Below are 26,278 nucleotides of genomic sequence, written 5' to 3' on the forward strand. Positions count from 1 at the left end.
TTTAAAATGTGCTTTTCTTTTTGCTGCTCTGGTTGGGTGATTTCCATTATTCTATCTTCCAGATCACTTATGCATTCTTCTGTATCACTTAGTCTGCTATTTATTCCTTCTAGTGTGTTTTTCATTTCAGTTATTAAATTCTTCATTTATGATTGAGCCTCTTTTGTATTTTCTAGTTCCTTGTTAAAATTCTCACTGTGTTCATCTATTCTTTCTCCTAATTCAGTTAGCATTCTTATTACTATTGTTTTAAATTGTTTATCTGGTAAATTGTTTATTTCTATTTCATGATTTATTTTTTCACACATTTTCTCTTGCTCTTTCAATTGAGACCAGTTCCTCTGGTCTCTCTCTCTCTCTCCTCTGGTTCCTCTTCTCATTTTGCTTAACTTTCTCTATCTCTATGAATTTAGTGAAACAGTTACTTACTGTGCTCTTGAAGGGGTGTCCTTATATGCGAGCATCCCTATTCAGTTTACTTGTGCCCAGTGCCTTTGCTTGAAGAGCTAGATTTGATGTCAGTGCAAATCACATGTTTCCTCAGTGTGTGATGGCACCTATCACCTTGGTAGATGGTGGGGCTGCAGATGGAAGGGCTAGAGCTGGAGCCAGGTGTGAGGCAAGGCTTCCCCTCTACTCAGTGGCAGTTGTTGCCCTATCAGGGGCAGGGTCACATCCCAAGTTGCTGAGGGTTGGGTCTGAGCTGGCTCCATTCCCTTTAAATCTGTGCTTTCCCCTCTGCCAGCACTGGGGCTCTTGGCCTAGAGGAGAGAGTGCTGAAACAAGAGGGGCTCATGCCTGCCCTCAGCTCATGATGGGACACAGGCTGCAGCAGGTTGGCTGCAGACAGAAGTCCAAGCTGCCTCCTAGGTACCACCTGTGCATGTGCCAGAAATTGTTGCCCTTGCCCTGCTCATATGTAGCCTTGGGTCCGAGACCTCTTTGTCCCTCACAGCCAGTCACTCCTCCCAGCCTCTACCACCCTCGCCCCACACCGCAGGGCAGGTGGGGCTTGTGTTGGATCTCAGCATGTATTAGGGCACAGGCTGTGGTGGACTGGCTGCTGTCAAAATTCCAAGTTGCTTCTGATGCACTGCGAGAGTCCTCACCAAGAATGGCTGTGCCCCCCCAGCCAGCTGCTGCCCTGGGTCCAAGTCACCTCTTATCCCATGGCCCAGATCTCTCCTCAGTCATGGCAGCCATAGGTCCAGTGTGGTGCTGTGATGTGGGATAAGTGGAGTCACTCGACTCCAGCTGGGATGCATGCCAGAGTGGTCACGGGAAATCAGGCAGCCACTGGAACAGCCTTCAATCCACCCTCTCCACTCTGGCTCAAGGGCAAGCCAGCATGTACGTGCACTCCTCACAAGGGAAGTCCAGGCTTCCCATAGTCTTTCTGTTAGTCCTCCAAACAGCCAAGGGGGCTCGTCTTCCTTGTGTAGAAGCCAGGGCTGGGGCACCTAAAAAGTGGCTCGAAATGCTTACTCCCCAGAGTGAATCTCTACCTGTGTAATCTCCCTTTTCCTCTGAGCCCCCTCCCAGGGGCACTCATCACTTCTGTTCCCTTCCCACCCAATTCCAAGTATATCATTCTTACAGCCTTGGTTATACAAGAGTCCTTCTGCCAGTTTCCAGTTATTTTTCAGTGAGGATTGTTCCACATGTAAATGTATTTTTGTTGTGTTCATGGGGGAGGTAATTTCCCCATCCTCCTACTCTACCATCTTGATCCCTGAATTTCTGAAGACTATTTCTTTGGTTTGTCTCTCTCCCTCTATCCATGCATCTATCTATCGATTGATTGATTGATGGATTCAATAAATAAACCTTTATTGAGCTCCTACTATATATTAAGCACTGTGGTAGGCTTTAGCAATGACATTGTGGCAAAAAAAAAGTGGGCCCCATATAAGTAAACTTGACCAAAGACCTCATCACTAAATTCTTTTCTGAATAATGTCACAAAGTAACTGTCTTTCCTTACCCTCCCATAGAAATTTATTTGTCTCACTCACATGGTGTTTATTATAATCTAACCTGAGAAGATATTTTGCTAAATAATATCCTAAATCATGACTGAGATAAAGACTAAAACAGAAAAAAAAAAATTTTTTTAAATGTCCCTTGCACCCAGTCTAGACTTTTGTTGCTCAAACTGCCTCTTCAAGTTATCTTAATTACATCATCCTTGGAATTCATAAGAACACCTTAACTACTCTTTCTGTGTAACTATATCTTTTTTGTATGATATCCAAAGTTATCAGGGTTATGAACGATGGACAGTGGTGATTAACAAAAATAAAATCTGCCAGTTATCAGCTAAGAGGAAAACGGAGACAACAGTCTCACTCTTAAGCATAAAGGCACTAACAATACTTAAAAAATAATAAGAAATTTGGAAGCAATGGTTGGAGAATTTTCCCTCCTGGAAATATTGAGGACATTTGTCTAGACAGAGTTTCATCAAAAATAAGACCCTATAAGTTAAAAATAAGACTTATTTTCACTTTAAACATGAAATTCAGCCTTCATAAGCCTGAAAGGTAAAAGACAAGAAGAGCTAAGTAAATGGGACCGGGATAGAGAACATCCTTGGGACACTTCCTTCATTTCATTTGACAGATAGTAATTAAAATGTGCAGGACATAATTCTATTTGTTTTATTTTACCTCTGTAGGTTTTCTCTGTACCATACTGTGCGTTTTCAAATATTCTGGAAGAATTATGTGTCTCTGAGTATAGCTTCTCAAGTTTCCATCTACATAGGATTTTTGATGATGACATAGAATTTCCAACAAAGTCAGAACCCACTGTAAAAGAAAAACATTACTTCAGAAGTTTTAAAAAAATGTTTTCCAACATGAAGACATTAATGTACTTATCTTTATTTCATGGTCCTATATACTATAAGAGGTTTTAGAAAATGATAAACAAGTAGTACACATTTCTTTAAAATTGGGTTGAATAAGTAAATGAATGATTTGGTTATTCCTAAGATTACCTCACATGGCTATTGTAAGGAGTAATAAATTAATGTTGGCAAAAAGCAGAACAGATGGTAGCTATTACAATCATTATTATTAAGAAGAAAAAACAGTGCATATTGAAATTTATATAACATAATATCTTAGAAAATTTCTAGAAATAGAGGGAATTTTAGTGAGCATATTCTAATAAATTTTTATGAAGAGGATGAAGGAAAAAATTAGCCTTATTTAAATCAACTGCAATCCTTGAGTCACATGGGTTATATTTTCAAGTAAAGTTTATTTACTTTTCCACTTTTGGTAAGAAATTGTAAGCTAAAAGTTATTTATGTTTGGGCATTACAGCAGAGTAGCAGTGAGAGAATAGTATACTACAGATTTATTTTTTGGTGATCTTCTCTGATCTCATTAATGACAGATGTCTTTGTGTTTAAGTTAAAGCAGCAAAATAAGGAAGAATTCAACTGGAAGTGAGTAGCTGTGCAGCTAGTCTCATTTGTGGATATAATAAAATCTGGACTTTAACATGCCATTGAACTTCACTTAAACTCTGCTATCTATACTATACATGTGGGGTGAATAATTTCCAAACCTAAATTCATTCCTCTTCAATTTTTAAAATTATATGAGTATATTAAATTTAGTAGAATTTGAATATTGAATAAACACTTTTCAGCGATTGATGAAATCACAGTAACAGTATTTTCTTCCAATAATTTACAAACTTAATGAATTATAGTCTTTATTAGTGCATGTCCTTAAAAAATTATTCAAATATTTTCCCATCTAGGGACTGTAAGTAAATATAATGTGTTCCTGTGATGGTATTAATATGATTCTGTAACATTAATGATATTCACTTAAAAAAATCCTGACACCCCCCTTATTTAGAGCTGACCACCCCCCCCCCGGTAATAATATTTTACCTGGTGGAATGAAGACATTCTGAAAGAAGAACGAAATAGAGAAAAAGAGAAGGATCTTCACTGTAAATCATTTCTTAGGAGAGAACAGTCCACAGATCTTCTGTCTTAACTCAGGTGTTGTTGAAATAAAAAAGAAAAGAATCCTTGATTACTGAGCCTTATGAAGAGTAAGAACATTTCTATGCTTGGTTGAATAGTACCATGGTCAAAGATATTGTCGCTAGAAAAAGCTGATGCCTTGTCACACAAAATGCAATCTACTGATTCCTCTTGAAGTCACTTTCTTTAAGAAACTTTAACAAAAAACCAGAAATATAGATCAATGGAACAGGATAGAAAGCCCAGATATAAGCCTACACACATATGGTCACCTTATCTTTGATAAAGGAGGGAAGGATATACAGTGGAGAAAAGACAGCCTCTTCAATAAGTGGTGCTGGGAAAACTGGACAGGTATATGTTAAAGTATGAAATTAGAACACTCCCTAACACCATACACAAAAATAAACTCAAAATGGGTTAAACGCCTAAATGTAAGGCCAGACACTATCAAACTCTTAGAGGAAAACATAGGCAGAACACTCTATGACATAAATCACAGCAAGATCCTTTTTGACCCACCTCCTAGAGAAATGGAAATAAAAACAAAAATAAACAAATGGGACCTAATGAAACTTAAAAGCTTTTGCACAGCCAAAGATACCATAAACAAGACCAAAAGACAACCCGCAGAATGGGAGAAAATATTTGCAAATGAAGCAACTGACAAAGGATTAATCTACAAAATTTACAAGCAACTCATGCAGCTCAATAACAAAAAAACCAACAACCCAATCCAAAAATGGGCAGAAGACCTAAACTGACATTTCTCCAAAGAAGATATACAGATTGCCAACAAACACATGAAAGAATGCTCAACATCACTAATCATTAGAGAAATGCAAATCAAAACTACAATGAGATATCATCTCACACCAGTCAGAATGGCCATCATCAAAAACTCTAGAAACAATAAATGCTGGAGAGGGTGTGGAGAAAAGGGAACACTCTTGCACTGCTGGTGGGAATGTAAATTGATACAGCCACTATGGAGAACAGTGTGGAGCTTCCTTAAAAAACTACAAATAGAACTACAATACAACCCTGCAATCCCACTACTGGGCATATACCCTGAGAAAACCATAATTCAAAAAGAGTCATGTTCCAAAATGTTCATTGCAGCTCTATTTACAATAGCCAGGACATGGAAGCAACCTAAGTGTCCATCGACAGATGAATGGATAAAGAAGATGTGGCACATATATACAATGGAATATTACTCAGCCATAAAAAGAAATGAAACTGAGTTATTTGTAATGAGGTGGATAGACCTGGAGTCTGTCATACAGAGTGAAGTAAGTCAGAAGGAGAAAAACAAATACCGTATGCTAACACATATATATGGAATCTAAGAAAAAAATGTCATGAAGAGATTAGTGGTAGGACGGGAATAAAACACAGACCTACTAGAGCATGGACTTGAGGATATGGGGAGGGGGAAGGGTAAGCTGTGACGAAGTGAGAGAGTGGCATGGACATATATACACTACCAAATGTAAATCAGATAGCTAGTGAGAAGCAGCCACATAGCACAGGGAGATCAGCTCTGTGCTTTGTGACCACCTAGAGGGGTGGGATAGGGAGGGTGGGAGGGAGGGAGATGCAAGAGGGAAGAGATATGGGAACATATGTATATGTATAACGGATTCACTTTGCTGTAAAGCAGAAACTAACACACCATTGTAAAACAGTTATACTCCAATAAAGATGTTAAAAAAAAAACCTAACAGTTACCAGATTACGGGTATAAATTGCTAAGTGACCAAGGTTGGAAATAATATGGTAGTAATCACACGATATTCCAGTAGTATGTGTTTTATATAATCACATATACTATTTTAATGTCTGCAATATTAAAAAATGAGTTTCAATGTAATGAGAAATTCAAAATAGAATTTTAGACTGAAGTTACCCTTGAAATATTTAATTTTTTACATATAAACGTATTGAGTTCCAGAGTGGTCAGATGACTTCATGATTCATGTCATTTTATTTAAAATATATATGAACATAAATCAAGACAGTATAATAATGTGTTTGGAAATTATTTGCACCTTGAAGAAAAGCCAGTCTCCTCAAGTAGGATTTATAAATTTCAGTGCACAAACATACTAGGTTAAAAATTCAGATTGCATTTCTCTCTCTCTTTTTTTCTATGTAGGTTTGAGTTATTTCTGAGCTCATCCATAAGTTTTCCATGGTCTATTATAGTAGATATTGGAGAAGAGCAGCTGAAATTTCTCCCTAGATCCCATAAGCAAACGTTAGGAGCAATGGTCCATTGATTCTCTCTTACTATACCCGAAGAGGGCACTAAGAATCAGTGTATAAAAGAGTTCTGGTCAGCATTAGTCATCCTTATTTTACAGCAACAGACGTTTTTGCTATTAAAACATGTGTAGATATTCAGAATCTTGGCAAAACTTCCTGAAAAAAGTAATAATGAGATATGTCTAAGAACTGTTTCCTTCTGCAACCAATTTCTTCACTCTATGAAACATGAATTAAAAATGAAGAACTTCTATTGAAAGCTAAGAACTTGCTGGGAAGCACATGATTGAGAATTTCCACAACATCTGACATAGAGTAAAATCATTTAGGCTTAAATCTATGTAAGATAACTTCAACAAAATTTAATCAAACATCTACCACCGGCCTATTACTGCTCTAGTTGCTGTAGAAGATAGACTATTTGATTGTTGTGGATGAGGATAAGTATTAGCTGAGTCACTGAAGCTAAAATTAAAACTCTATTAAAATAACTTATTGGGTACCTTCTCTGTTATCAGAACTCCTGCGAATAAGTATAAGAGCAGAGAAGAAAGGTCTCTCATTGACTTTCTATTTTATTCCCTTCCAAAGATGTGACAAATGTGTAATATCATTACCTTCCTTCAAGGACTGAAGCCAATTAGAAATTTATCTTGGATATTTATTTATTAAATCTGGAGGAGAAAAAAACAGCAAAATAATAACTACTGATTCACTTAGGATACTCTGTAACCCAGGTCTAGTCCCATGGAGAATATGGAAACTACTCCTTTTTTTGACCGGGTAAGCATCATTTCAATCTTTCACTCTGGAAGTCCAACATGTTAAATACATTCTACATAATCTATGTCACAAAGCAGAATTAGATGATTCCTTTCAACATTTATTATTTGGACATGATAATACATATCATTTAAATTGTTTTTGTTTTACAAGTATAAAGAATTTTAAATCTTAGACAGCTGGATAATTTAGGAATGTTTGGATCCATTGACCACAAATCTATGATCATCTTGTAGAAATTCTAGATATTTAGGAAAATAGATAAGAAGACCTTATTACTGCCTTGAGAAACTCAAATTATTTTTTAAAATACATGAAAAGAAATATATGACAATCAATAGGATAAATGCCATTACAGTTATATGAAAATAGTTCTTATATGTCTTTTGAATATATTTTCCCTGTAGCACAAAGTTCAACATTGAAGATTTTATATCACAACATTTCTGGACTAGGGATTTTGTGGATCTAATAAGAAAAGCCCAGATGGTGGAAATTAAGGCAAAAACTAGTAATATTGAGTACATTAATAAGGTTATTTTTATCATGCTTCATTTTCTCTAAACTTTCTAATTCTCCTTATTAAATTATAGAGAAGTAAATTATTACTACAATTAGTGATTTGGGATCCACAATATTTCCATTTATCAAAAACCATACCACATTGGATATAAAAATGCACAAAATGTATTTGCTCTCTACTAGTTGAGAAACATAGGGAATTACTTCCCTTTGGATCCGGAGAATATCCTCTTCAGGAGCAAAATTTCCCCAATTAAGTTTGCCCTTATTCCTAAATTACTTTATTATTTTTAATCACCATAAAAATGAATTATCAATTTTTCCAAAAAGTTTATGGGAAAGAAGTAAGAGGAAAATAGCAAATCCAAACTAAGAAATCAACTGCAAAAGGATACCAATAAAAAGAGACATGGAAAATTTCAAATTTTAACAAACTGCTTCTTGTTGAATTGTGGGGCCCAAACTATTTCACTCCTTTTGTCCAAAACCAAGATACTATCTATGAAAAAATTTCCTGCCAAGAACCCTCACTTGGCGGCCTGTCCCAGGGACTCACTCATGCTCTTGCCGGGAAAGAAAGAATCAAGAATTTTCCTATCATTTGACATGAGGGTAATATTTCAGCCTGTCGCTAAGTAAAATTCATGTATCTGGTCCTGCTCAAATCACACAGTAAAAGATATAAATAATTTAATTTTGCTATAAATAACAATGATTATTAATGTGGGTCACCAAACCCATAAGCAAATCAGTTAAAACATCCTTTTGTTACCAGAACTCCTCATACTAAGAACAGAGAAGAACATTTCATTGATTTTATCCTCCTGTTCCATTACAAAGAAATAACAAATATGAGATTATTCCTTTATTCAAGGACTGAAGCCAATTAGAATGACTGTTTTTGAACCCACATTTTCCAAATTGGAAAGGGAACAATGGCAAAAAGGAAATGTTAGTTCTGATTCAGTAGAAGGCTTTATGAGCTAGGTCTTACTCCATGAAAAACATGGAAATTTCCTTCTAACCTGATTGTGCATTTAAGGTTGACCCCAGAAGTAAATTTGAGCTTATTATTTTAAACTCTGTAACACTCAGTCTTTTTTCCCTGCTCAAGATGGCAAGCACAATCTATAATTCAGGTTCTGTGACATAAAAGGTAATTATTGTCCAAATCCTCATAATCACTACCATTTCTTGAAAGCTTACTATGAATCAGGGACTGTGTTTTGAGATGTTACAATTTGGTATCTACAACAACCTTATAAGGTAGATATTATATTTTATATTTTATAGATTAAGAGAGGGTAAATAACTTGCCCCAAATCAAATAGTAAGTCAAAGGACTAGAATTTTTACCTTGGTATGTTTAACTCAAAATATATAATGATAACCACCAGACTTTGGTCAAGTCATATCATTTTTTTGGATTTCTCTTTTCTCAGCTATAAGGTATGGAGTTGAAAATTTTGGGGCAATTTTCAAACTTTGTTAATTTTTTTTGAAATGAAATTGTGTATATAACCTTGATTTATAAAAATCAAGCTTCAGGAGGAGAAGAAAAAATAGGTCTCTAAATCTTCCCATCCCTGTGGTTGTCTGGAAACAGTTTTGTAGTAATCTTGGCTCCTATAGAAAACCTATTTTGAAAATTACTAGACTACAGGACCTTTGGGGGACCATCCAAGTTCCTTCCACAAATCACGTGAACAAACTGAAGAATAAAAACCATATAATCATCTCAATAGATGCAGAAAAAGGTTTTGACAAAATTCAACAGATTTATGATAAAAACTCTCCAGAAAGTGGACACAGAGGAACCTACCTCAACACAATAAAGGCCATATACAACAAGCCCACAGGAAACATATTCTCAATGGTGAAAAACCGAAAGCATTTCCTCTAAGATCAGGAACAAGACAAGGATGTCCACTCTCCCCACTTTTATTCAACATAGTTTTGGAAGTCCTGGCCATGGCAATCAGAGAAGAAAAGGAAATAAAAGGAATCCAAATTGGAAAAGAAGAACTAAAACTGTCACTGTTTGCAAATGACATGACACTACAGGTAGAAAATCCTAAATATGTTACCAGAAAACTACTAGAGCTCATCAATGAATTTGGTAACATTGCAGGATACAAAATTAATACACAGAAATCTCCTGCATTCCTATTTTTACCAAAGATATTGATGAATTTCATAGATTTCATAGTGAATGATTTCATATACGAGCACTATTAGGCTGCTGAGAGAAAACGATGGGGTAAGGGTCCTTTCCCTTCCAGTAACTCACCATACAGTTCAGACACTGTAAACACTCCTTATCTGAGGACATTATTTAGACACCTCCTCCCGCAAGAGACAAAAAGCATATGATATCACATTTACTTTTGGCATAGCAAACAAAGAGGACATGTTATTCCTGCACAAAGGCTCTTGATCAAGATAATCTTACTGTTCTCACCTTGGCTAAACTGTGGATAGGTTTTATTCCCTGTCAACAGGCCCCTGACCTCCTTTTTCTTAAAGCATTTGCTTGAGAAAACTTGTAATATAAATTGGGTTTTTTTTTTGAGATGTAAATATTCTCTCAGTCTCTTCCTAGTTCTACAATCCAAGAATGTCTTTCTCAAGGAGCTTCTCAAGGAATAAATGATAGCCAAGGTTTGCTAGACTCTTAGGTTGATGGCAGAAAAAAAAGTAGAAAAATAAGTATGACCGAGATTTTGAGATTTGGATGGAGATGAGAGTGTTTTCAAGGAAACAGACAATAAAGAATACAATGTGTGTATTAAGTGACGGCGAGAACAAATTTCAAATGATGAGGAGATTCTCATGACTTCTATAAAACTTCATGGAATGCGCAAATGCAGAAGAAAGAACTCCATTTGGATAAATGCTTGAACAGATAATAGTATCATCTGGAGAAAAGAAAGGGAGATTTTGCAATGGTAAGATAAGTCAGAGGAAAGTAACCAAATGAGAAATAAACTCAAGGTGAAGGAAATTGCATCATAGAATTGATACAGCAGAAAGAAGTATAATTTAGGTGACTTTGAAGTGACAGTGTTTTTCTGTGATCTCCAAATTGGAAACTATGCTCATGCCAAGTATAAAGTGAAATCTCCAAGGCTCTACCCACAAGAACACTCTGTAATATCAAGCACAGATAACAAAACTAATTAAAGAGGGAAAGTTCTTACTGAACAACTTAACATTTCAACCCAACCACAAGGCTATTTCAGAATAAATTGTTCACTAAAATGCCACATGCCCTTTGATCCAAATCTACGCTCCACTGATATTCTAAGTGGTGACAGTCATTAGATTAGTGATAAAATTTTATTACATAGTGAGAATGATGAAAGCTATGTCTTTGTGTGAGACAGAAGTGGGGGGAAAGAAAATCAAAGCAATGAGGTCACAAAAACACGAAGGAAGATAGAAAATATGACTTGGCTTGAAACTCTTGGTCATTAAACATTTCCTGACTTACAAAATCCCTTAATATTTATGCCAGGAGTGAAAAAAATTGGCTATAGAATACGGCAGTGTTGGAACATTTTTGTGTGCAGCTAATGTTTATCTGAGAATCCTCCCGTTCCTTCAGTCACTGATGTAACTCCTCTTGGTTCATGGTCACAAAAGCATGTGGAGTGGAGCTGTTCACCAATATAAGGCTCCAGAATGTTCAGGGTAGAAGAAGAAGAACCAGGACATGATCACCTTCTTTTTTCTTTCCCTTAACTATGTCACTTGGGGTTCAGGAAATGGCTTCTCCATGTTTGTACGAGGAGGATGCTCATCAAAACCTTTTATTTTTTCACTTAATCTTTAGTGCTTTCAGGGGAAGAATGAAAAGCCTTGGTGAAATTTATATTTTATTTTTAGTTATAGCATAAATTTATGTTCACAGTCCTATTGAAAAATGGGATCCCCAGAACACAAAATGTTAAAAAAAAAAAATTAGTCCTCTATACATCTCAGTGTTCCCCTTGAAAGTGAAGGAATTAGCTAGAAAGAAGTCTAATGCCTCTTCCATGGTCAAAAACCTCTTAAAATTAAAAAAAATTATTGTGCATCACTATGCTGAGTATTATACTAGACACCTTCTGTGGCTATTTACCAACAAGTAAAAAAGCATTTCAATATTTGAACAATTATTATGATCATACCCAAGGGTACTAGTGAATAAGCACTAGGTACTCTGATATTACAAGAAATTACAGGTGAAAGGCTGAAAATAAAGAAGTTAAAAACAAACAAAAAACTTTTACTCTCTTTCCTTAACAGTAAGCCCTATGCAATCAATTTACCATTAGAGCACCTGGGAATGGATACAGTGTCTTCCACATAAGGAAAGAGAAGAATGTAATATACAGAAGTATCACATCCAGGAAAAGGGAAAAAGAGACAAGCATGTTCCCTCCAGCCTCAGAAAAAATGTGGAAAGAAGTTGAACAAGAGAAGGGAAGTTAGGGGAGAAGTGCCTGTAGCCCAAGCTTCTCTTCAGAGCTTCCAACATGAGCAGAGAGAACATGGGAAAGATGGACTGATGAGCTGATCAGTAGCATAGAAGCTTTACCCCCACTTACACACTTAACAAAGAGATTCCACTAAGACTAGTCTTGTACCAACCTGCGGTCAACCATAATCAGAGAAAAATAATGGCATATACACTAGTTAGGCAAAGGAGAAACTTGACGTAGATCTCCCCAAGCATCTCAGCTTCCATGTTAATCTCAGCTGGCATGAGACTCAGAACTTTCCATTTGCACTTGGAAATGTGGGAAGGGACACACAGAAGTTAGCTGAGAGTCTTGACTGATGTTGGCAGAAACGATGGTACTCATAGGAGCAAATCGATTTTGAATTCAGTGACTTGCCTGAGCCTAATTAAATGAAAGTTGCAGTTACATCTCAGAGGGTCTACAATGCCAGTGAGACTTGAGGTTGGTCCTCATAAATGGGAGGACTTGGCCCCCAAATGAGCTGAGAAAGAAGAAACCACAAGTTCACCAGTAGTAAAATTAAAATGCAAAATATGGTCACATGAGGCCCCTCCCTCCATATATTCCGATGTGATCTTGGAGTTGAGGTGGGGAAATGAGTGCCACTCTGAAACACTACACATTTACTTAGAGGGACATTCTAAGTTATTGTCTGAGGCCCAGTGCCCCAAGGGATTGATAGGGAATGGAGTTCCACATTATCCAGGGGAATGGCTATCATGAGATTTATTATGTGAAATAGAAAGAAAATATATTCTTTTTGTACATCTCAGTGTAATGTGAGTAAATGTGTGACTTCATAAGACAACAACAAGAACATCAATGAACTGTCAAAGCTCAGCAGTTTGGAAACTTCCTGAAGTGTGGTTTTTAAACATATGTTGCACAAAAGTCTGTAAGGTTCCATTTGTTAGACTTTACTATGCTTATTGTATTCAAAGCACTGGTAACAAATTAAAAAAAAAAAAAAAGCCATGTCAACCATATTTCAGTGAATAAAAAAGAAAGAAAATAAAATAAGTAAACTATACTTCAATAAATTAAAAAATGAAGTAAAATATGCTTCCCTATCCAAGAATATAGGTATTAGATAATTTGATACTTTTTAATATTCAAATTGATTAAAATACATAATAGTTTATTTCAGAAATGAAAAACCCTAGCTAAAGAAAATACCTTTTTCAACTGAAGTTTCTGTGAAACCATTTCACACTATATGTATTATTTCATAGGAATCCATGATGCTTAAATCATTTATTTTTATTTCAAATTCAATATTATTGTTCATTTAGTGTTTTTGCCTATGTTCTTTATTATTTTCAATCATTGTCATCAGATTTTGGCTTCAACAATCATCTCTCTTTTTTTTTTATCTTGAATACCACTTTTTCCTTTAAATGTACCCCATTTTCTTCAAAGTAAGAAAAAGAGAAAATAATTTATTTGGTGACTATTCTGTGTAAGGTTCGGTTCTAGATAAGGAAGTATTAAAAAAAAAAAAGAAAGAAAAAAAAGGTAGCATTCATACAAACCTAGACCAAACTCTTAAGTCACCTAAACCGCTGATATTAACAAAGATTTTTAATATATTTTATAATAATTCAGAAAAACACTTCATCAATATTCAAGAAAAGCGTCTGATTCTAAAACCAGGAGGACTGAATCCCATCAATAGTTGTGTGAAACTATTTCTTCCTGAGAAGGAAGGCTTTTCCAAATGTCTACCTCATCATTTAAAAATGAACATTTTAAGTTGTGAAACCTGAACATACATTTTAAACAAAGTATATCATGCTCTTAACAAAGAGATTAGGAATAAGGGAGCAAGATTTCTTGGACTGCTTGTCTAGAGTCAAACATGGATGGACTAAAACAAAGCCCTCTTTCAGTTTTTTGACTCAAAAAAAATCCACTCAATGACAAGTAAGTTATTCTCCCTTTTAACAGGGGTATTGTGTTAATAATGACATGAACAAAAAACAATCTGCTGAAGACAATTTTAAATATCTAGAGACATATTTGTGACGTGAAATGAGAGCAAACCTGTGTTTGCCCTTTGTTTGTCAGAAAGGTCAAGTGTCTCAGAGCATTTAATTTAAAAAGAAAAAACAAGTGCACAGAACACAACACTATTTCACCAGTTGAAATGGCTCTGGAGTCTTCCATCAACTTCAGAAATTAGTTTCTAATTGTTGCCTGCTTTCATTCAGTCTGCAACCAGCATGGAGCAGACGACCTGCTGTGAAATAAGGGTGTAGCCACCAACAGTTATTATAGCAGTAGCCATAAGTTTATTGCTTATTGGTACTAAACTTAAATCTTTGTAATTTTGAATTACTGAGTTAGCTTAGATTTATGGATATGCACAATCGTTTAGAATGGCATTCATTCCAGAAGGGTATATTATCTAAACCAATTACCTTATAGTGGTGCAATTGCAATGCTATAGTTATGGTTGTATCAGCATTTCCATCATAAAGTCCTATTTTCAGGGTTTTATAATTTGACCATAAAATTCTCTCTTGAAACTTGGCAAACAAGGTCTGAGACATAGAACTCAGTTTTCTACATGAAATTAAAAAAAAAAAATACACATTTGATCTATTCAGCCACTTTAGGCATTAAAGTCTGAAAGTAACAACAAAAATACACCAACTATATCTAGACAGAATTAGAGAAAAGAACAATTACCTAAAACACCAAGGTGTAGAAATGGTCAATTTCTATCAGTTACACATTAAGTTCCTGTGAGTTAAGAAGAACAATGGTTTGAAAGGAGGTTTGAAGATGCAAATGAAGATCTCACCAATGCTAATAGCAAACCAATGACTGGGGCAAGTCACTTCATCTCCAGGGATCAGATCCCTTATATGCGAGGCAGAGAGAATTACACTTGTATAAAGGTGTGAGAATCTAGTGGAAACAAAGACTTTAAAATTGTAAAAGCAGTTTATAAGTATGCAATATTATTTCTTTGGCTGACAATCGTTCCTTCTTCTAAACTGCCAGGTGTTATTGTCCACACTGCTTGTTTAGATTTATTACATGTGCATAGCTCTCCCCCAAACATATTGTAAACTCACGGAGTAACGAATCTCTGTTTTTGTCTCCAATGTATCACATAAAATTATATGTTGAATTCATGGAGAATTAAATTGGTTTTACACTCTCCTTTCACAGCTGAAAGTGGTTGCCTGACTTTATTTTGCACGGAGTCAGTGTTTCCAGTCAGAATTAATCCACCCTAAAAACGTGACGATTGCCCTCTAGCGATCAACAGAGAATGTGCACATGACGCACCATGGAAAGGGCAGAATCTGTTTTTATGAGACAGATCCATGGGAATTTACTTTTTATAATTTATAGAGCATATAAAACAAATCATAAGTCCTTAAAAATCTAAAATACTCGATATGAAAGAGGGAAGGCATTTCTCAGTGCTGTATTAATGCAAGTGATGAAGAACACAGGCTCTGATGACAGACTTCTTAGGGTCAATCCTGACTCTACTGCTTGCTAGTTTAATACATTGGCAAGATACCTAGTAACTCTGAGACCCAATTTCCCATCTATAAAATTGAGGCTAATTGTAGCAATTACATCTGAAGGCTATCATAATGATTATAGGGGATAATCTGTGAAAACCTTGCCTTCTATTAAGTATAAGAAAAAGGTTCTTTCATTATGTTGTTCTTTCTGCTGTTCCATTCTGAGCATAATATTCTTTCCAAAATTGTCATTCATGAAGAATATCTTCTTTCATGTGTTTTTCTTTGAATATTTTATTTAAACAAGCTTAAAGAAATCTAAAATTGAAAAAAAGGCGAATGTTTCTTTTACTATGTAAGGAATAGAATATATGTCAGCCCTTACCTTCAACATACTTATAATTCTTTCACTTATGATATAGAGATGTAATTAAGAATCATTAAGGCCCTGGGCTTAGCACTGAACAGAGTAAAGACGTGGTCTTTACTATTCAGAAATTTACACTCACCTGGGAGAAATATGACATACTATGCGGGCACTTTAGAGTTGGAGGCATAGAAGGTGAGCTCTGGAAGGAACTGGATTTCAATTCACTTGCTGTGTAAACTTTGGAAAGTTTCTGAACGTTTCTGTGCCTCAATTTTCTTATCTACATCATGCAGAGGAACGTCCATAAAGTATGTGGTATAGTAACTGGAACATTCCAAATGCTCAGCAGATGTTAAACAATGCTGTTATAACTATTGTTTTTCACACTATCTTGGATTCTAATGCTCACCTAAAATAGATAAATGTTGCCTACCCACACTTTTTTAAGTGTTTGCAAACTGGGTAATGAAACGTCTAAGAAGCCCACCTCATTAGAATGTTTCCATGGCAGACAGAGAATACTATCCATGATAGTCAGTGAGTGTGGAATTAGGATTTTCATTTGCTGGGGGTGGGAAAATCTAGACTCAAATAACTTATAACCTCCAAAATGTACAGGAGACCCCCAATTTTTCCACTTCTCAATGATATCTCAACTTTCCGGGTCTTCTCACACTCAGAACAGAAAGGATCACATACACAGTTGAACTCTCCGATATGTTAAATTTGCTGAGAAGAAGTATTTTATGGCTCGAGAGGAAGGAGGATTATTTTTTATAAAATCTGAAGAAAGGTTGACTTTTTCCTAGTGATCTGTTTATTTAAGGGGTGAGTTCTGAGGCCAAAATGAGTGAATTCTCTATGTGAGACAGTTTTGTTAGAAAGAAAACAAGAGATGCTATAATTTAGGAAGGATGCCATTCTACAAGACAGACGCTAGAGAATTAGAATACATTGTCTTCCCTGAGTCAAGAACATCGATCCTAGATTCAGGGAAGGGGCATAATAAATGGGAATATTATCTAGAAAATGGCTTATCCATTCTGGGATGTTATTTGTCTCTCACTTGGAAGGACTCAAGTTCTCAAAGACCAAGTTCCATATAGTTACCTGTTAGGGAATAGAGACGCATGGAAAAAGAAGGTTATACAAACAAAAGGAGAGTTACTGAGAAAGATGAGAGAGAGAGAGAGAGAGAAAGAGAGAGAAAGGGATGGTTTGAGGACCACCTACCTAATAGTCCAGTGTTCACCTCTGTGGTTCACCTCAATTAACATTATAGGTGGACGGTATTCAGTTCTGCTTTACAAAATTTACAAGCATACTTTCAGTATATGTTATGGACAGTTGCTAAATTAGGTGATTGGAATTGAAATATAAATTAAAAACAGATCCAGGTTCTCAAAGAGATTATGGTTTGGTGGAAGAAACTGACAAAAACAAATCTGAAGATTTTAATAAAATCTGATAAGTACTTTCACAGAATGTGGGCAAATATTACTTTGAGAATACCTAAGAGGGACAGGGAGTGTTGACAGGAAGTGTGAAAATATTTTCTGCAGGAGACAGTTTACCTGAAGGTTTAGTGAGGACAACTTTTCATCAGTTGAAGAAAGGAGGCAACGTGTTACCGACCAAGTAGGGAAAACGAACACGAGCAAATGTTGTTAGCCTGCTCCCCTGCTCTCCACCCCCTCATTCCCTCCGCCACACCCACACTCCAGCCCCACTTTGTCCCCTCAAGCTTCTCTCTCTGCAGCGTGCTGGGCTGGGTCTCAGGCACAGACACATGGATGTGATGAGTATTTGCTCACCATGATCCATCCTCACGTTGAATGGCCGGGTCACAACAGGTGAGCATCACGTGACCTCACTAGACTTTGTGAAACACAGTTTAAAAGGTAGAACCTGATACTGTGTCAGAGTGAGACTATCAAGTCAGTCCACACTTGTTAGGATTTGGGCTACGTTCTGACAGAGCAGTAAAGAGGAAATTTGTTTGTAGCGATTGACTACTCCTGAAACAGTGTGTGGTCCCTGCTTCTGTAGAGTTTATAGTGTTAATGAAAAAGATACACCAGCAAACTGACCATTAAAAAGGGGCAGGGTCATCTGTAACGTAAACATAACACATGCCCAGAAATTCCAGGAGTTTATAACATCAGGCATCTAATTCAGAATAATTCAAGGACTCTAGTCTAGTGACAGATTCTAGAAGAAGTAGTGATAGCAAAATGGGTAGGAGTTAGCTAGGCAGGCAGCCCCCAAATGTGCCAAGGTACCATGTTGATTATTTTGAATTAAAGTTACTTGAGAAACAGTCTGTACAAGAAGAACACTCTGACCCACTTTTGTTCCTCTGAAATCAGGAAAAAAACTCCTATGCGAAGGCATCCTTATCTCAGGAGATAGGGAATCCGAGGCCGACAAAGCTGTATAAACAAACGTTGTTACTTCTTCATTCATTTGCCACCCCAAGCAAAACCCCTTTGATTTCAAACCCAGTCATTGTCTCCAACCCCAGTGGTGCAAAATATTCCTGTGCATAAACAGCAGATTTGAAAAAGCAATGTTAGCACAGTAATTGTAAAGATGAAGAAACAGAACTTGAGTTACTGTAATTCTGTAATTCGATGAGACCATTAGAAGTTTTCATTTGAATTTAAGATTGCAAACAGTGAAACAGTGCAAACTCTAAGGTGTTTTATACATAAATAAATATTTATATGCATATATACGTATATATATATATATATATATATATATGATGAAATTATGTATAAAATGTGAAATATTTTCCTGAATTACCTGACCCAGGCCTCAAATATACAGGAACACCACCAGAGGAAAGACGTAGCCTCGGCAGAAGGAACAGCATATGTGAACTTAAAGAGCTCAGAGGTTGCCGCTGAGAGATTACAGGGAGTGGATACTGAAGAGTTAGGCCCTTGCAAAATCAGGAAGAAGCCTGGGAGCTAACTTTTTAAATTTGAACTTGAAATGATGGGTAACTGGGAGCCATCGAAGAGTCCCAAGTGTGGATTAGCATGATCATTTGTACTTTTGGGAGATAATTATGACTACATTGTAAGAAAAAGTCATGGGGGTGACACTGAGTGGAAGATCAGTTATGTGACTGCTGTCATTTCAGTGAGAGAAAACGATGCTCTGAATTAAGGTAGTACGTCTACTACTAGAGAAAAACACAAGTGGAAAGAGGGGTGTCCTGGTACTGCTAGGAGTTTGGCTTGGGTAATGGAGTGGGTGGCAGTGCCAGGGAGCAGGAGGTTCAGGAGAAAGGGTCATTTTGGTCATAGGTTGCATGCTTTTCCATTGGGATACAGAAACAGAACTATCTTGGAGGCAACTGAATATATTACCCAGAAGCTGAACGCAGACCTAGAAAGAGATATAGATTTGAGAATCTGGGGAGAGAGATGTTTGGCTAGTTGAAGCTCTTTGGGCCGTATACTCTCATTAGAGGTCCTGTGACCCAGATCCCTGGAGCTGCACCTCTTATCTCTACCACGGCAAACTCTATCACCGTCCTTTACTAACTCTATATCCTTAGTCAGGCTATTTCATTTCACTGGGCCTCAATAATCTGTAACCTAGCAGTTGTCATACATTAGGGGGAGGACATATTTTGAGAGTTCTTAAAATATTTGTCTGTATATTTTTTTCCTAACTGCCTCATAAGCTGTTCTAGTATTTTCCCAGTTAGAAAGTCTTCCTTTGGATTTAGATTTTTGGCATCTCCAAGAATTCCTATTTAAAATAAAATTTCCTTGACATGTTATTAATAAATAAGGATAACAGCTATTAAATTATGTTTAATATGTGCCAGACACCGCCCTACAAAACATGCATATTTTAAGTCATCCAATCTCTTAAAAACCCAGTAGGTAGGTACTATTTTTATTACCCATTTTTCAGATGAAAAAACTGGGGAAAGAAACGTCAAGAAACTTGCCCCAGGTCTCACGGCTAGTGGTAGGATCTGAACCCACACAGTCTAGCTCCAGAATCTGTGCTCTTGATGACTAATCTATACTACTGTTAATTTCTTTAGTAGGATAAATTGTTAATGAAGAATTACATTGGTCAGGTCAGAATGCCTGGTAAGTGTGCTTAACTTATAGAATAAGGTTTTGGCAGAATGAGATTCAGGGCTGATTAACTTCAGTGGGGAGAAGTAAAGATGCTGTCTGGTTGAATGCTGGGCCAGGCACGGTGCTCGACCTCCTGGACATTTGGGTGTAGAAGAGGACATGCCTAGTGGAAGGGGTATAAATAGGGGCGAGAGAGTCACAAAGAAGGAGGAATCCATCAAAGACACATTCAGATACTTTATATTGACAGCACCTGTCTACCCTCAGTTTTTCCACATAATTATGTGTTTACCCATTTGTATATTGCCACAGGAAAGTTATATGCATGATGTGGTACCAAATTCTTGATCCAATGGTTGAAAAGTGAGAGAGTCTTTGGGGACAAAGAATCTGTAGAGCATTTCAAATATTTGATAGCACTTTCCCCCTCCCTGTCTCCATTTGTTTTCTTCTCATTCATTTTATCTTGATTTTGTTGTAACAGATGCCGATAGAGTTTTTGACACTGAGAATGCCAGATCCATCATTAATGTGTTGCCAAACTGGGGAAGATTTACTAACAATATGTTTTGCCTGCATCAGTTCGCAGTCTCTAGTAGAGAGACTCATTTGAATAACATCTGAATAAGGGAGTTAATAATAGTAGCCTAGAAGCGAAAGCCAGATTGGATTAATGAGCAACTGACCCAAATCTTCACCCTGAATTAAAGTTGAATGGCATTAGAATAATTTTGGAGGCACAAAATGTTCTGTCAATACTAAACCCTCCTTCCACCCTTTCCCTGCTTCCCCTCCTGCTACCACATTTTTAACACAGTACTTGCCTTTGCTCCTTTCTGGCTTTACCTGGGAGTTAAGAAAGGATATATTGGATTGACATTATGATCACTTCATAGCATCAGCAAAAAATATTATTCTGAAATTGGTTACAAATTTTAATTATTCAGAAATGATGTATCGAGTAGTTCATGCTGATGTACAGAATAAATGTAATGGCTAAAAATGGTAAGGGGAATTAAGAAAATTTTCATCTTCTAAATTCAAATATCTAAGAATGTTACAATGTTATATTCAGTTTGTGCATTTGTTTGCAAGAGAGAGAGTGGAGGGAGATAGAATTATTGGTGGTTAGCCATTCAGATCCATCTATTTATAATAGTAGCAAAAATTAGCTATGAGACATGATTGTCTCCTTTGAGAAATATAACATGAGCTTGTGCCTATCTAAATACAACAAAATATATAAAAGGTAGAGGTGTCAAAGGAAGGTATGTATGTGGGAGGTATTTGAAAGCGCTATTTTATTTCACAGTTAATTTATCAGAATTGAATTTCTAGGTTTTGTTGTTGCTGTTGTTAATCCTTCTGAAGTATTAAATACAGAATGACTTCAAAAATCCTAAGTGTACACCATGATAAATGCACCCATATAATACCCAGATCAAAAACAGAAAATCACCAGCACCCCAGCCATTCCTTTCCGTCCCCTAAAAAAAAAAAAGGTAACCACTAGTTGACTTCAATTTCCATGGATTCTCTTTGTGGTTTTGTATTTTATATCAGTAAAATCAATCTATAATTTTTGGAGTCCAGTATCTTTCATCCTGTGTGTGAGATTCAACCATGTTGGTGTGAATAGTAATAGTTCATTCATTCCCCTTCTCATATGTATGACTAGATCACCATTTATTTATCCATTTTATTGTTAAAAACATTGACTTATTTCCAGTGTATGGCTGCTATGAAAATTGTGTATGTCATTTTTGGTCAACATATGTGAATTTTGTTAGGTACTTAAATATAAAAAATAATTTCCACAAACTTAAGAAAATACTGATTGTTCTTACACCTCTGTTTGGCTGGGAAATTCAAGACACTGTTCATAAACCCACACTTTGTACCTAACTGCCTCTCATCTTTGTTTGTCATGAATTTGTCTATGTCAAAATCTCAAACTCTTCCTGGAAACACTTCGAGTTCCTGAGTTAAGTTGCACTGTTTTCCAAATTCTTGTACTTTCCTTGAATAGGGGCAAAAAGTAGTTTTTACTTAGTATAAAAATAGTCCTTAAGTGGGATTTCTGACATGTCAAAATCAATAAGTCAACATGTTTAAGAGTAGTTTGAGGAAGATTAAGAGACAAAACAACAAATAGTAACTTTCTTTAAATGCTCTACTCAGAAATCAAAACAGCCACTCTAAGAATTTTGTGAAACACATATTCTGGATTATAGATCTGCACCATGTAGTTCAGTTAATCGTTAGCTCATTGATGGAGAAAATACGCAAAAGCAACAGAGTAAAAAGATAAAATTTAAATATCACAGTATGAAAGTTTTTAAAGTAAAATATTGAAAGTACAGTATATAAGTCAATTTCAGAAGTCTCTCTCGAAGAGAAGGTTGAATACAGTTTCAAATTGTAAATTAAATTAAGATAAAACATAGATTGCAGGGAGCATTCCAGTAGGATTCTGGGGTAGATGCAACCGCTAACACATGGAGAAACTTATTCTTTATTTTTGTAAATGAATTCAAGCCCATTTAACCAGAAAAAAGTTAAGATGTGAAATTGTCAATTTAGAAAATATTCAATGTGTAGTTAGACATTTCCAAATCATCTTAGAAAGTAAATAGGCTAGAAATTAATACAGTTTATGGCTCTTTAAATACAACAACCAAAAGGATCAATGATCTCTACAATTTAGGAGTCTAGAGATAAGCAAATGTATAGGTATTGCAAGTAAAAGGGCCTTTAAAAGAACCAATACTCCACATTGGCAAAATTAAGAAGGATAACTATTAAAAATCTAACAATTCTGCTCCAAGGGACATATTAGCACTCCAAACTTCTCTGTCCTTCCTCTAGCCTCTCTAGAAGAATTGTTTATAACTGTAGACGGACAATAACATAGCTTTATTATTTTTATGAATATCTCTATATATACATATGATCCCACTACTGTAGAATACCAGATATTTCAGAGAAAAAAAATTTTAATTGTCTAAAAAGCAAAAAAAAAAAAAAAAAAAAGGAAAGAAAGAAAAATTGACTTTTAAGATTAAAAACAAAAGGAGAAAGGAATTTTATATTAAAGTAGAGATGACTGGTGAGGTCAGATTGTAAAAGAAAGATAATAAAAAATAAATTTGAGGGTATACAGCAAGTCATAAAAGCCTTGAGGGGAAATAAACTTTACCTTAGTTTAATCAAACCACGCAAGAACTAAAAATACCTACGTATCAACCTCTAACCCATATTTTAAGGTCGTTATCAGAAGAAAATTTAGTATTCTCAGTAGTACAAGTCCTACCAATATAATAGCTAGGATTCGCTCCCAGACAAAAGGTGCTGCATCTCTGACACATGATAAGATTATAACTTATCTAGACACCAGAATGCCTACACTATGTATGGCTAAAGAAATTACCCAAGAAATACAGTGATGACAGCATTCCCATGGGCCCCATAGCATAGATTACCTGGATTAACTGGAATACAATGCATAAGAGTTTATATTGATTCTTCCTATAATATTTTTCTTTTTTACCAATAGGAATATGTTAGGCTCTGCTCTACATATGTTAATTCAACAATATGGCACGCATACAAGAACTTCCGGCAACTAAAGCCTATCTCCTAGTTCAGCAGCCAATGCTTAGCTTCTTTACCTCCCAGCAAATATAGGCATTAACTAAATCAGTCAAAATGTCTTTAGAACTTATACTCCTAGGTCTTTATATTTATTGTTACCATAGTAGTAAATCCCTATTCCTAATGGAAACTACCAAATATTTTTATACTAGTTTATTAATGAATTATGAATCATCATTACATTCTCCCCCTACTACCATTGGTGTAACACTCTTAACCAGGGACGCTAGTTCTTGAGCTCTCAACCAGTCTTCATCTGAGAAGGATGGAGGGGATGAATGACTACTGTGTGTCTGAGAGTATGGTACAATGTATCCTCTGAGGTCTCATTGTTTAATCTGAAGTTCACGAGTTTTTCCTGACTCAGCAGAGCTGATCTTCCACATGTAACCACAGGGAGGCATCCGGGCAGAATTGCTACCACCTTTTCTATAAAAGGTTGGGCTGGGAGCTGATGGACCTCTCGTCATCTGGATGTTCCCCCTCCGGTTATGATCCAGGAGGCTCAATGTTTTTACTCCCCTTGTATGGAAATTTTTGATGGTCTCCCTCGTGTGCAGAAAGACCAAAGTCTTTCTATTGGCCTAAACCTTCCCTTGGTACTTGTCAATTGAGATTCTGTGCATTCGTTTGCATTTTAAAAATCTTTAACAAATATATATGTATATATACACACACGCACACACACATACATATGTATGTATGTATATATATATATGTGTATATATAATAGCACTGTTGCTGCTACTCTGCAAAGGCAGGAAGGGCCACTCTCCCAAATCTGGTTTGAATGTCCAGACTGATGTCACAATTCCCCCTCCCCCCAAGATAATAGTCAATGTTTATTATAGGACTCGGCTCTCTGGTGGGGGCAGGGCAGGCCTCTCAAGCAGGTCAAAAATGGCTTAAGAGACCAAGGAAAGGAGAGACTCAGGATTTTATTTGCAATTAGGGGGTGGTGTTAGGGTGAGGTTTCACTCACAGAGGGGCTTGCATGGTTTGAATCTTTAACCAGTGTCCAAGAGGGAACACCCTGGCGTTTTCTTAGTTTGCCCATATATGGGGCATACGGTAAAGGGAGGAGGGTGAGGTTTGCAAGCTAGCAGGAGTCCAGCATCCAAAAACAGAGTAAGACCACCTATTATCAGCACATCCTGTGTGTCAGACGTGATTAGAGGCACTTAGGGTAGGTCAGTAGACAAAACAGAGAACAATGCCTAGTGTCATTGAACTTCCATTGTATTTAGGGAAGACATAACATGCACAGCAGAGATAATACAGGAGTAAAACAAATAGGATGTTAGATTCCAATGAACCACCTGGAAAAAAAAGAGAGTAGATTAGAGAGGAAGGAGGATCAGGGGTGCAGGAGGGTGGGGGCAGAGGCAGACCTTAAAATAGGATGGTCAGGGTAGTTCTCACTGAGAAGGGGAAATTGCAACAAATAAAGCAGATGAAATTGTTAGTCCAGCATTGAATCTAAGGAAGAACCACGCCCGTGGAAGGAGCAGCCAGTGCAAGGGCCCTAAGGAAGCAGGATACCTGCTGGAGTGTCTGAGACACAGCAAGGAAGCAGGTGTGAAGGAGGGATGTGAGCCGGGGAGGAGCGGGAGATTAAATCACAGGGGAAAAGGGAGACCGATTATGAAAAACCTTACAGATCATTGTGAGAAATTACCGAGTAAAATGGGGAGCCGTGAGAGAGTTCTGAGCAAAGGAGTAACACAATCTAATTTGTCTTTTAAAAAGACTCCTGTAGCTGCTGCATTGAGAACAGCCTGCAGGAGGATAAGGGTGGAAACTGAGAGACCAGTTAGGAGCCTACGAAAATAATCTGGGTGAGACATGATTTTGATTCAGGCCAGAGTAGGAGTAGCTGAATTCTAATATATATTTTGAAGATAGTGTCAACAGGATTCACTGTCGGATTGAATGTGGAACGTGAGAGGTCTTGGGGTCAAGGAGAGCCCAGTGTGTTTGGCTTGGACAGCTACAGGTGGAGCAGGTTTTTATAAAAACACATGAATGAAGCCAAGGTCTGCCTCCCAGTACTCCGTTCGTCGCACAATTTGACGGGGGATTAAAATAGCTAATATGTGTAAGGTGGAAACAGATTTTAAAATATAAACCGGTAATAAGTTGAGGCACAACTGCGCCAAAATGGACTGTGGTTCCCTGCGTGGACAACAGAGTGAGACTTCCTGGTCTTAAATCCAGACTGCTTCTTTCTTGCAAAACGATTTTCAGAAAATCAGTTACTTTCTTTATCTCTTAAGTTTCCTCTTGTGCAGAACGGAAATAACAGTATATAATTATTATGGATGAAGATGTTGGAGTGTAAAGACTTTAGAATTGGAGTTGAATTTGAGTTCCTGGGAAATTCTGTAGTAACTTATGATACTGTATTCACCTCTTTGACCTCAATTTCTTTATTTGAAAAGAAAGAATTGTACTCACTTGTGCAGCACATATATTAAAAAAAATGAAAAGCAAGCAAATAGTACCTAACTTGTGTATGTGTAAGGAAAAAATAATGTATTTGGCATAAAGTAGGTGTC

General features: G+C 36.5%; 1 protein-coding gene across 1 annotated transcript in view; it reads right to left on the bottom strand.

Moving 5' to 3' along the window:
* Positions 1-26,278, bottom strand: part of LOC131764197 (beta-defensin 112-like) — a 129,695-nt gene that overhangs the window by 13,186 nt on the left and 90,231 nt on the right. Inside the window, 1 exon segment of the mRNA XM_067043215.1 lies at positions 2,670-2,810. Coding sequence (XP_066899316.1) covers positions 2,670-2,784 — 115 coding nt within the window. The 5' untranslated portion in view covers positions 2,785-2,810.

Source organism: Kogia breviceps, chromosome 10 (genome assembly GCF_026419965.1).
Source record: "Kogia breviceps isolate mKogBre1 chromosome 10, mKogBre1 haplotype 1, whole genome shotgun sequence".
Classification (NCBI taxonomy): Eukaryota; Metazoa; Chordata; class Mammalia; order Artiodactyla; family Physeteridae; genus Kogia; species Kogia breviceps.